We start from the raw sequence: 11,799 nt of genomic DNA on the forward strand, positions 1-11,799 counted from the left end.
TTTCAAAAGATACCTTTTTTCAGATTCTAGAACAATATTTACTGTAGACAATTTAAAAACTATGCAAAAAGACACCAATTGCTCTGATTCCCACTGCCAGAATTAACTACTGTTACTATATTTTTGTCTTGATGAAGGCTTTTTCCTGCGGATATACACGTGTATATACATATACAATAGCTTGTTACATAATTGAGAGCATCCTATTAGGCAATTTTGTAGCCAATTCTCAAATGTGATGCTTCCCTTTCATTAAAAATACCTTTAAATTCACCAATAATAACATGCAAAATACTCCATTGTATAGAAGGAACATCATTTACTCAACCATTCTTGCTTGTTGAAATATTTCACTAATGGGGATAATTTTTTGGCTTTTGTTACGTATTTCTGAGTGTGCTCATGATGCCATCACCAAAAATGGGTTATTTTTAATTTGTTTAAAAAAGTTTATGAAAGCAAAATATATTTCATGGAAAAAAAAAGTTAACAATACAGAAATGCATACATAAAATATGAGTCCCCTTGCTGCTGAGTCCTGCTGCTAAGAGTTTTGTGTGTACCCTTCCAACACACACAGGTTAATTTTTAACCAAAGCAGGATCATATTGCATGTACTTCTCAGTAACTTGCTTTTTTCCATTACTGTACCATTGGGGTGTCTTATTGGGATATACACACCTACCTCATTCCTTAAATAGCTGCAGAATAGTCCACTGCTTGGCTATACCTTGGTTCCTGATGGGTGTTTAAATTGCTTCCAGGTTTTCACAATCACAACATTGCTGCAATGAGCAGCCTTGAACAAACACCTATGGGTGAGATTTCTGGAAGTAGAAACGTATTGAGAGCCATTCCATAGCCTGGGGGTTTGTCGTGTGTACCTCAGTCCTGTGTGTTGGTGTCCCACCTCATGGACATGTCTTGGCTGTCTTCTGCACAGGACCTCAGCCTGTAGTGACTCCCCCAACACCGAGGAGACACCATCCCCTTCTGTGAAGGCCTCCACCTTTACTCCATCTGTCCTGCTCAAGTTCCAGCCTGTGCCCAGACCTAAAGATGACTCAGAGAATGACCCTGGCAGCGCAGAGTCTGTCCCACACAAGAGGAGCCCATAACCTCTTCCCTACAGACCATGGTGTAGGAACGAATAAAGCTCCCATGGAGGTCCCTTCTTTGTGCTGGGTTTCCTGCAATCCAATGGGCTCCTTCCAGCCTGAAGAAGTCAGGGTAGTGCCATGTATGTGGCCTGAGCCTGCATACTGTAGGTGGTCAACTCAGTGCTATTGTGAAGTCCCCTTGCTTGCCCTCTAACATTGGGAATTCAGCCATGTGCACTTTGAAAGAGAAATGAGTGAGGAGAGTGCTACTTTTCCCTGCAGCGACTCTGTGGCCCATCGACCTTAGTTGCAAGCCTACCATTTTTTCCTACACCTCGTTCCTAAACAAAAGCCTTATCAGGGTACAGGTTTAGAAAGTGATCTATTCCCTCCCTGGAAGAAAATGAGCTGGTGTGTCAGTTTCCAACCTGGCACCTCCCTAATGAATTTCAAAGATAGTGACACATTGTCCCCTCACACTGATCTTAGAATCAAACATGTGAGAGTCGAGTCCTCATAAAATGCTTGATAACTGCTGGATGTTAGCAGATATTCATCGAACCTTTGTGTCTGCCCTGCATCTTGCTTGGGACTGGAGATATAAACCAAGCAGTTGAAGTGTCTGCCCTTAAAGAGCTTATATCTCGTGTGTGTGTGTGTGTGTGTGTGTGTGTAGAGAGAGAGTAAAGCAGTACATAGATCAAAATGGAGATTACAAATTGTGATAAACCCTGTGGGAGCTAAGATGAAGATGTGGTCTGGGAAGCTCTCTGAAGAGGTGACATGTTGAAACCTAGAAATGAGGAGGAGCTAGCCATGAGATGAGAAAGGCAAGGACAACTGGCATTGGGTGACTAGGTAGCTAGTGGTACTGTTGAGGGGAGTGGAGACTGAGCGATGTGGGAGGATGAAGAATTCTGCTTTGATGAGACGTTAAATTTGAGATCATTGGGTCCCCAAGTAGAGGTCAGGAATCTGGAACGTTGGGAGTCAAGGAATATTTAAATCCACTATCCTGGGCAAGATCATTCAGTGCATGAGTGCAGACAGGTTCAGGACTTAGGCTGGGACACAGACGTAGTGATTTGGTCGAGGAAAGAGTCCTCTGAAAATGGGCCTTGAAGCTTGATTGCTGCCTGCTTCTGGGATGCTCAGGAGACAGGCCTGGAGGCTGTGGGGACCGAATAGATGGAGAGATTGGAGGTGATCGGGTAGAGAGCGAATGTTGACGTCGCTTTGGAGACGTCTGCCACGTAGGGGAGCAGAGATGGGGCGAAGGCTAATAGGACTTAAGGCTCCAGGCAGACATTTACAAGACCTGAGAACCTACGTCAAAATAGGGCGAGTTTGAGTGGGGATGGCACTGGACTGGGCTGGACGGGTAGGCGAGGTGGTCTGGAGCGAGGCCCCGAAGAAGATGAGGCTTCGAGGCAGCTCAGCCCTGACAGGACGCGAGCCCAACGGGGAACTCGGGCCAAGGACTCGCCACGCCCGCTGGCGTGTCCCCTTGGCGCCTGAGACCGTGTTTCCCGGCATGCCGAGCGCCCGCTTCCAGGGCAGGACCCGGAAGTACTTAAGGAGCTCGGCTGAGACACCGGGGACTGAGTTGGCTGTTGTTTTTCTGCTCTCAGTGGTCCTGCAACCGCCGCTTCCGTCGCCATGGGGAAGCGACAGCATCAGAAGGACAAGATGTAAGTTGAGCCTCACCCGGGAGCGGGGCCCCCGCTCTGCCTCAGTCCTCCCTTGTCCCGCACTCTGCGCCATCCTCCTCTCGGCTCAGAGCTGGGCCGCAGAACCGTTCTCAGATGGCTTTTCCTCCAGGATGCCTCCGCCCCCTCCTCAGGCGGGGTAATTACCCTCCAGCCGCGAGGTCTCCCGGGATCCTGGCTCTAATATACCGTAGGTGTCCTTACCTGGGCACGGCCCTCCCACTGCCTCGGCAGTCCGCGGGCACAGCCCCCTCGACTTCACTTTTGCCCGGAACGGCCCTCCTTTCACCTCACGAGCTCTGCTCCTGAATTAGCTCCTCTCTCTTCTGAATCTCCAGTCTCTCCCTTTGTGCTGGTTCACGCCCATCAGCCTGCACACGTGCTGCAGAACCTTACAATTTAAAACAAACTAACCTTGTCCATGTTCCCCTCCAGCTGCCAGCGTGTTTCTTACGTGAAAGACCTGTGCCTACTGGCCGTTTTCTGCTGTCTCTCCAGTGAAGCTTTTGCCTCAGCACTATTATCAGGATCCCAGTAACTTCTGTGTTGGTGAATCTAGTGGTCAATTCTCAATCCTCATTTTGTTGGGCTTCTCAATAGCGTATGACACAGTTGACCACCTCTCTCTTTTTGACAAAGCCCTTTGGTATCTGGGACATCACATGCTCTTTGTTTTCAGTCTATCTCAGTGGCCTCTCTTTTCTCAGTCTCCTTTGCTGGACCTTCCTCCCCTCTTCTAGAACTCATAGGTCAATATCTCCTAGATTTCTTCTCTATTTACATTCTCCCTGGGGGGGTCTCTAGCCTTGCAGTAGTCAGCTGATACTCAGCTTATCCACTTCGAGGTCTGACAGGCATCTTAAATTTAATATGCCCCAAACGGGGCTCTTGATTTTGAGCGCCTGAGTCTGCTCCTCCCCCATTTTCCCTGTCTCAGTGGTCACATCCCTACTTCGTTTGCTCAGGTTAGAAGTCTGGGAGTCAACCTTGGTGACACTTTCTCTCAGTTCTCTCTTCCTCCTGGCCATCAGTAAATCATGCTGGCTCTTCCAGGAACTGAGCACTCACCCACCAATTTCCACATAGGTGAAGTTTATGCCAACTCCTTGGACCTTTGTAGTCACTTCCTGATTGAATTTCTGCTGCCTCTCTTGCTCGTCCCATCACGTGCAGCAGCCCGAGTGATGCTTTGAGGACCAATGTTAGATCATGTCAGAGCCCTGCTCCAAACCCTCCAACAGTTTCCATCAGTCTTACAGCAAATCCAGACTCTTTACACGGCCTGCCAGGTCCCTCATGATCCAACCACCGCCTGTGTCTCCTTCATTTACTGCCACATGCCCCCATGCCCCATGCACACTCTTCTTCAGTGACTTTGCCCTTCTTTGGGAACACACAGCTTTTTCTACCTCAGGGCTTTTCTACATGATATGGCTGCCTGATCCCTCTGCCTGGAAAGCTCTTCCCCGAGATCTTCACATGGCTAGCTCCTCCTCATCATCAAGCCTTCTGTTCATTTCAGTTCATTTCTTTCAGAGCAAAGCTCGACTGTTTGTATTTGCTTACCAGTTTGTGTATCCCCATATCTGTTGTGTTTATCATTATTGCCTGACTTAGATGTTTAATAAGCGTTTGCTGAATGTGTGAAATGATTCAGTCATCTCTTACTTCCAGAGACTCTGTCCTCCTTATAAAGAGGGTGGTAGTAAGATTCTGTCTCTCTTCTTCAGGTACATTACCTGTGCTGAATACACTCACTTCTATGGTGGCAAGAAACCAGGTAAGGCATGAAGTCCTACTCCCCTCCATTATGTGTGGGGATGTAACTAAGGAATGATATCTTCACTATACAATGAGCCTGTAAAAATTAACATTAAGAACATGGAAACTATAGTAAACACATGGGCTGAGGACACTGTCACATTTTGGTAATTCTCACAATATTTCGAACATTTTCATTACTATACTTGTCATGGTGATCTGTGGTCAGTGATCTTCACTGTTACTGTTGTAATTGTTTGGGGGCATCATGAACCATGCCTGTGGAAAATGGCAAACATAATAAATGTGTGTGTTCTGACTGCTCTACCGACTGGCTGTTCCTGTGTCTCTTCCTCTCTTTGGGCCTCCCTATTCCCTGAGACACAACACTATTGAAATTAGGCCAATAAATAACTCTACAATGGCTTCTTAATGTTCAAGTGAAAGGAATAGCCATATGTCTCTTTACTTTAAAGTCAAATTAGCAATGATGATGCTCAGTGAGGAAGGCATGTGGATAATCAAGACAAGCCAAAAGCTAGGCCTCTTCCACCAGCTAGCCAAGTTTTGAATGCAACAAAAAGGAAATTAGAAGTGCCACTCCAGTGAATACACAGAGAAGACAGTGCAACAGCCTTATTGCTGATAGGTAGAAAATTTTAGTGATCCGGATAAAAAAATAAAACCAGTCACAACATTCTCTTAGGCCAAAGCCTAATCCAGAGTAAGGTTATGACTCTCTTCAATTAAATTCTGTGAAGGCCGAGAGAGGAAGCTGCAGAAGAAGTTGGAAGCTAGCAGAGGTTGGTTCAATGATGTTTAAGGAAAGAAGCTGTCTCCATAACATGAAAGTGCAAGTTGAAGCAAAAGGTACTTATGTAGAATCTGCAGCAAGTTATCCAGAAGATCTAGCTAATATAATTAATGTAAACAACAGATTTCTAATGTAGATGAAACAGCCTTATATTGGAAGAAGATGCCATCCGGGACTTTCCTAGGACCCTTAAGAATTAAGCTAAATCTATTCTGCCTGCGCTCTATAAATGGAACAACAACCCTTATATGACAGACAGCATATCTGTTTATAATATGGTTTACTAAATATTCGAAGTCCACTGTTGAGACTTACTCCTCAAAAAAAAAAAGCTTTTCAATATTTTACTGCTCATTGACAATGCAACCAGATCTCTGATGGAGATGTACAACAGAGGTAATGTTTTCATGCCTGCTAACATAACATTTATTCTGCAATCTGTGGATCAAGGAGGAATTTCAACTTTCAAGTCTTATTATTTAAGAAATACATTTTGTATAGCTGTAACTATCATAGATGGGAATTCCTCTGATGGCCCTAGGCAAAGTAAATTGAAAGCCTACTGGAAAGGATTCACCGTTCTAGATGCCATTAAGAACATTTGTAATTCATGGGACGAGGTCAAAACATCAACATTAATAGGAGTTTGGAAGAAGTTGATTCTAACCCTCATGGATGACTTTGAGAGATTCAAGACTTCAGTGAAGGAAGTAACTGCAGATATGGTAGAAATAGCAAGAGAACTAGAGTTTGAAGTGGAGCCTAAAGATGTGACTCAGTTGCCGCAGTTTCATGATAAAACTAATGGAAGAAGAGTTGCTTCTTCTTGAGATGGAACATACTCCTGATATAGGTGCTCTGAAGATTGTGGAAATGACAACAAAGGATTTAGAATATTATATAAACTTAGTTGATAAAGTAGCATCAGTGATCAAGGCGGTTGACTCTAATTTTGAAAGTTCTATAGGTAAATGCTATCAAACAGCATCGCATGCCTCGGAGAAATTGTGAAAGGGAAAGTCAGTTGATGCAGCAGACTTCACTGTTGTCTTATTTTAATAAGTTGCCACAGCCACCCAACCTTCAGTAATCACTACCTCCATCAGACAGCAACCATGAACGATGAGGCAAGACCCTCCACCAACAAAAAGATTACAACTTGCTAAAGGCTCAGATGATGGTTAGCATTTTTTAGCAATAAAACGTTATATAATTGAGGTATGTACAGTACTTTTTAAAGATGTAATGCTGTTGCACGCTTAATACACAACAGAATATACTATATTATACAATATAGTATAAAGATAACTTTTGCAGGCACTAGGAAACCCAAAAATTCATGTGACTTACTTTATTGCAATGCTTGCTTTATAGTGGTGGTCTGAAACTGACAACCCCACATTAGCTCTGAGTTATGCCTGTATGTGCTTTTTCCGCTTAAATTCTTTCCTGATCTACCCCATGTGTTTTGCTATCTGTTGAAAGGTTTTTAATCCACAGCAATTGCTGCACTAGGTAATTTATCTCAAAATTTTCTTAAGATATAATCGAATTATTAGGAGTGACACATATATGAAATTTTTTACACAATAAATTTTGTCTTTTATTTCATTTTAAAAGATATCCCACAAACAAATTTTCGTCGGTTGCCTTTTGACCACTGCAGGTAAGAGTTTTGAGAGTTTAATCTTTCCCTCATAATCATTCTCTGATACTCAGTTATTTGGCAGTGAATCTGATCCTTGGAGATGCAGTTGTGTGTTCTGTCTGCATTTCCCCATCTCGACCTTCCCTAGACTGGTAGAAGGTGACCCAACAATGATAACTTATTTTTGCTAATCTGTGTCTATGTTTACGTACTTTGTCTTTTTAACCTTGCTCTTACCTTCCAAAGTAGGTAGACTCTGATGTTAAGCCTGTTCTATAGTTGAGAGAATTAGTGTTTGCAAGGTGGATTTCTTTGCACCGGTGTCACATCCAGGAAGTGGTACCACTGAGGCTTGAACCCAGTGGTCTACTCCTGGCCAGTGCCTTTCACCCTTTACTTTTCATCCAGAATCTAAGTAGTAACAGCGGAGGCAACAGTCATGATACCATGATCCTCTTCCTTCTTCCCTGGGAGCATAGTTCACCAGTGGGGGTGGGGGTGGGAGTGGGGAGCCACTCAAATGCTTCTTCCCACCCCCATTGCAGAGCCACTCAAATGCTTCTCACCCCAGGTGGTATGTATATGAACAGAGGACAGGTCTGCTGGGAAAGTGGGACTAGGACTAGTGAACCCTAACACATTGGGTGTTGTAGAGGCGGGCAGCTTTTGTGGTCCCCTTGGGCCTGAGTTTCTCCAAGCTCCAGTCATGGTCATTTCTTCCTTGGACACATGCATGTCTGCAAAGCATTCCCCCCTGCCCCACGAGTTCTGATTCCATAGGTCAGGGTGAGCCTTGAGAGCTGACAAAGCTCTCCTGGTGATCCCAGCACCTTGGTTGGGTCAGGTGAGCCAGATGCCACAGGGTGATGAGAGTGCAGGGAAGGCTGGGGGATGGAGCCACTGGACCTGCCCAGGAGCCCCCAAGAGGCTCCCACACAGTGTTGTGTGAGGGCTTTTCCTTCTCATACTGCTTGCTCAGAGAGAGTGAACAAATGAGGCCCTGGTGTCATTGGCTGGATTTCTCTCTACCCCCACCAAGTTTTGTCATCACATCATGAGAATGTCTTATTTGGATTGGGTATGAATTGGTTTTATGGAAATAACTTCCATCCTTGGTTCCCAGTTCCTCCAAGGGGTCTCCATTCTGTGTCTCGCTCATTTTTTAACTACCTTGGGTTCTGGGTAAAAATGGGCTTGGGCTTTGAGAATGTGCCCTTTAGGTCCCGTTTGGGAGAAGGTGCATGTACATTTCTTGCTGCTTTGAGCTCGATTTGGTTCAGGGTCCTACTCTGGTCAGGCCCTAGCAGCACCAGCAACACTACAAGGTTAGAGTAGACCAGAGAGGGAGGTGGTGAGGTTGCCCCATGAGGGCTTCTTGGGGCAGCGTCGGGAGGTGACCCCTATGTTGCCAGGCTGTCCAGGTCTTGGGGACTGACCTGTGTTTACCAAATGTATATAAGTGACCGATGGATGTATAAACAAGCCAGGTCAGCGAGGGCTCTTGATGGCTAGTTACAGTAACCCCATGCAAGAAAAAAGGTTATTGGCTCAAGAAAGTCCACCAGATACAGTCTCCCTTCATCTGTGGGCTCTGCCTTTTCTAAGGAGACCCATCTCGAGGTAGCAAATGGCCTGTTGCAGTCCGGGTCTCTGTAGGCCCCTCTACCCCTACATCCACTTACCAGAATTAACCAGGGCCCCTGGGGCCTCGGGTTTCACCTGAGTCACATGCCCACCCCTTGGGAATGCGTGGAGAGCTGTGTGTACACTCTGTGGTCAGGAGCAGACAGGGCTCCCTTAGACCATAAGAGCCCCATGGGAGTCTCTTGGGATGGGAGAGGGCAATTCTCAGTAGAACAGTGTAGCCTGGCTGTGCCTGCTATGTGAAGTTTTGGGGAGTGAATTCTCATCCTCCCTCACCCAGGCCACCTCTAGGGACCTCTTTTGAGCTTAAACATGATCATGTGTGTTACATGCTACAGCAGAAGGTATGGAGAGGATCAGCCTGCTGCTGTTTCAAAGCCCCCTCACTACCTCCTGGAACCCTTGCCTTGTCTATACTGGTTTGTACTGGGATCTTCTGAGGGGCAGGGATGTGGAGGTCACCTCTGTGCTGGCACCCTCCCCCAGGCTGAGTAGACGAACATTGGAATCGTTGGAGGAATGACTGAAGGAGGGAGGGGCAAAGGGAGAAGCCATAGGAGCCACATGGGAGTGGCCTGGCTAGCCCACTGTGTACCCGTGAGTGACCATGTCCTTTCTCAGTCTCTCTCTGCAGCCCTTCACCTACCCTGTCTGCACTCCTGAAGGCGTCGTGTTTGACTTACTGTGAGTTCTCCCTTGACTTTTGAGTTAACAAATGGATGAGATTGTTGACACCTACTCAGGGAGGGGAGGTGGGGCCAGGTAGAGGGTTTGTGGTTCCAGGTGGTATCAAGCCAGACCATGCCGAGGTCCCAGCAGCCCTGGGTGGGCCTTTTGAGAACTCAAGAGGGACTGGCATGTCCTCAGAGATGAAGAGGTGGCAATGCTCCTCATAATTAGGGTGTATACTTTCCAGTGCTGTATTTTGAAGCATTGTGCTCAGTTTTATGTTCTAACATAAGCCGGCTTCTATGATTTTCTTATGTTTTATACTTATTTTAGAAAAATTAGAAAATACTTCAAAGGAAAAGGAAAATTTTATTATAATCACACTATGTGGGATAAACACTGTCAATATTTTTACTTATCTTTTTCTGAGTTTATTTGTGGGAACATGGTTGAGATAATACCATGAAGATAGTTCTTGATCCATTCTCTACTCAGTCATGATTAGAGCTTTTCCCCCCATATAATCTAGAATTCTCTGGAAGTTATAATTTTGATGGTGACCCAGAATCTCATTGTATGGACTTATCAACATTTACGTACATCTTTTTTCATTAGTTTGTGTTGTTTATACATAACTGTAATTAAAACCATGAACATACTTTGAAACTTATGGATCCAGAAATATCCCCCACTTCCTTTGACAAGGCAAGGCGTCCTCTTCTTGGCTTTTGCTAACAGAAGTGAAATAGAGCAAAGCCCCTTAATAGCTGTCACATGGAAGCAGCCTTCTGGACTGTGCTGTCGTCACTAGGCTGCACCTGCCCACTATGCTGATGCTGTCTGTTCTGTTCTCTTCTCTTCAGGAACATCGTCCCTTGGCTTAAGAAGTACGGGACCAACCCCAGCAATGGCGAGGTAGGGGCTGTGCAGGAGTTTAAGTGATGCTGGTGAATGCTGTTCTCTCGCTGGTCCTTTTGTTCTGTGGTTTTCATGTACACACAAGCGCAGTAGAGGACCATTCATGGGGCACAGTGAGGGCTGTCCTCCCCTCTCCGTTTTCTTTCCAGAAATGTTCCCTATGTGTGCACACGTGTACAGGTGTACATCTTCTTTCCTTGAGCCACGGGTGTGGTCACATGCGTGAACCCCTCTGTACCTTTCTTTCTCATCCTGCAGTGTGTTGAAGATCTGAGTGTCAGGAATACCTCAGCAGGGCCTTAAAGGCTCTGAAGGGAACTTGGGCTTGTTCTGAGTGGACTGGAAGCTGAGCAGGGTTTTAAGCAGAAGGATATTGTGGTCTGGCCTCTGTTTTAAAGGCTCACTCTGACTGCTATGTGGGGAGCAAACTGGAAGGAGGTGAGGGTGAAGGCTGGGGAAGCAGCCAGGGGGCTATGCACTTGTCTGGGCAAGAGGTGCTGGACGAACTTGGACCAGGGTGCAGGCCATGGCAGTGGAACATAGAGGCTGGACCCAAGGTCACTGTGGAGAGTGGACCAGTGGGACTTGCTGAGATACCGTGCCAGGGTTCATGTTTTCGTGGGTCGGGGAGAGCTCGGTGCTAACCTTCTAGTGCAGTCACATCTTAGGAGGACTGGGCCAGTTAGCATGTCCTGTGCCAGGGACAGGCAGGTAGAACCGGGTGATGCAGCCTGTGCTTGGATTCCAGGTTAGTGGGCCTTCGGTAGGAAGATGGATCTCTCAGAACCAGAGCCACAGGTGGCAGGAGAGAGGTTTGGGCGTGGAGCGGGGGCAGGCATTTGGGCTGGAGATGGGATGAAGAGGGCATGCAGGGAGCTTGGGGACTTCTGAAGGACTTTGGAGGACAAGTAGGCTCCTCCAGGGTGTTTGGGGGCAGTGTTTGAGGCTGAGAGGTTAGCCTGATGAGAGCGCGGCCAGTGTGCGGAGGAATGGCGTACAGGGTAAGGTGGGTAGTGTGGGGACTGGCACTGTGGGGCTGGGAGCTGGGCCAGATCTTAGAGCCCTGTGTGTCAGGTTAACGCCCTGACTTGACCGGGAAGACAGTGAATTGGGTGAGGCCTAGTCAGCTCTTTGACAGACACCCTGGAGGCCATCGTTGTCATCCTCTTTGTCGTCAGGGAGGCCCAAGAGGACCTGGGTGCTGTGAGGCTTGAGGGGGCGGAAATGAAGCAGATGAGTGATGTGAACAGTGTGCTGGTTGTCAGCCTAGGACTTGTGAAATGTCACTGGTTTGGTCTTTACTTAGCTGTAGTCTTGTTACTTAATTTCTGGAGACCTCTTCGTGCTGCCTGGGCTTCTATGGCCCTGTGACATTCTAGGGAGGTGTAGGGTTCTAGGGAGGTGTAGGGTTCTAGGGAGGTGTGGCCCCTTTGGGTCAGGTCTGAGGCTCTTGGAAGAAAGGGAGCTGGGCTGCTGGTGTGTGTTCTGGGACCGGCTGCTGAAAGCTGATGGGACTTTCACTGCCCGATGGTTGAG

The 11,799-nt window shown here is 46.7% G+C and overlaps 2 protein-coding genes across 4 annotated transcripts in view; both read left to right on the forward strand.

Moving 5' to 3' along the window:
• Window positions 1–1,171, forward strand: part of LOC102879148 — a 10,764-nt gene extending 9,593 nt beyond the window's left edge. For all 3 annotated transcript variants that reach the window (XM_015586765.2, XM_006908659.3, XM_015586766.2), the window contains one exon: window positions 944–1,171. In XM_015586765.2, coding sequence (XP_015442251.1) covers window positions 944–1,118 — 175 coding nt within the window. In that variant the 3' untranslated portion in view covers window positions 1,119–1,171. The remainder of the gene's footprint in view (window positions 1–943) is intronic.
• Window positions 1,172–2,634: 1,463 nt separating this feature from the next.
• PPIL2 (peptidylprolyl isomerase like 2) overlaps window positions 2,635–11,799 on the forward strand; it is a 25,977-nt gene continuing 16,812 nt past the window's right edge. The window contains exons 1-5 of the mRNA XM_006908661.2: window positions 2,635–2,791; window positions 4,540–4,589; window positions 7,005–7,050; window positions 9,298–9,360; window positions 10,209–10,260. Coding sequence (XP_006908723.1) covers window positions 2,760–2,791; window positions 4,540–4,589; window positions 7,005–7,050; window positions 9,298–9,360; window positions 10,209–10,260 — 243 coding nt within the window. The 5' untranslated portion in view covers window positions 2,635–2,759. The remainder of the gene's footprint in view (window positions 2,792–4,539; window positions 4,590–7,004; window positions 7,051–9,297; window positions 9,361–10,208; window positions 10,261–11,799) is intronic.

This window comes from Pteropus alecto, unplaced genomic scaffold, assembly GCF_000325575.1.
Source record: "Pteropus alecto unplaced genomic scaffold, ASM32557v1 scaffold113, whole genome shotgun sequence".
NCBI classification, from domain to species: Eukaryota; Metazoa; Chordata; class Mammalia; order Chiroptera; family Pteropodidae; genus Pteropus; species Pteropus alecto.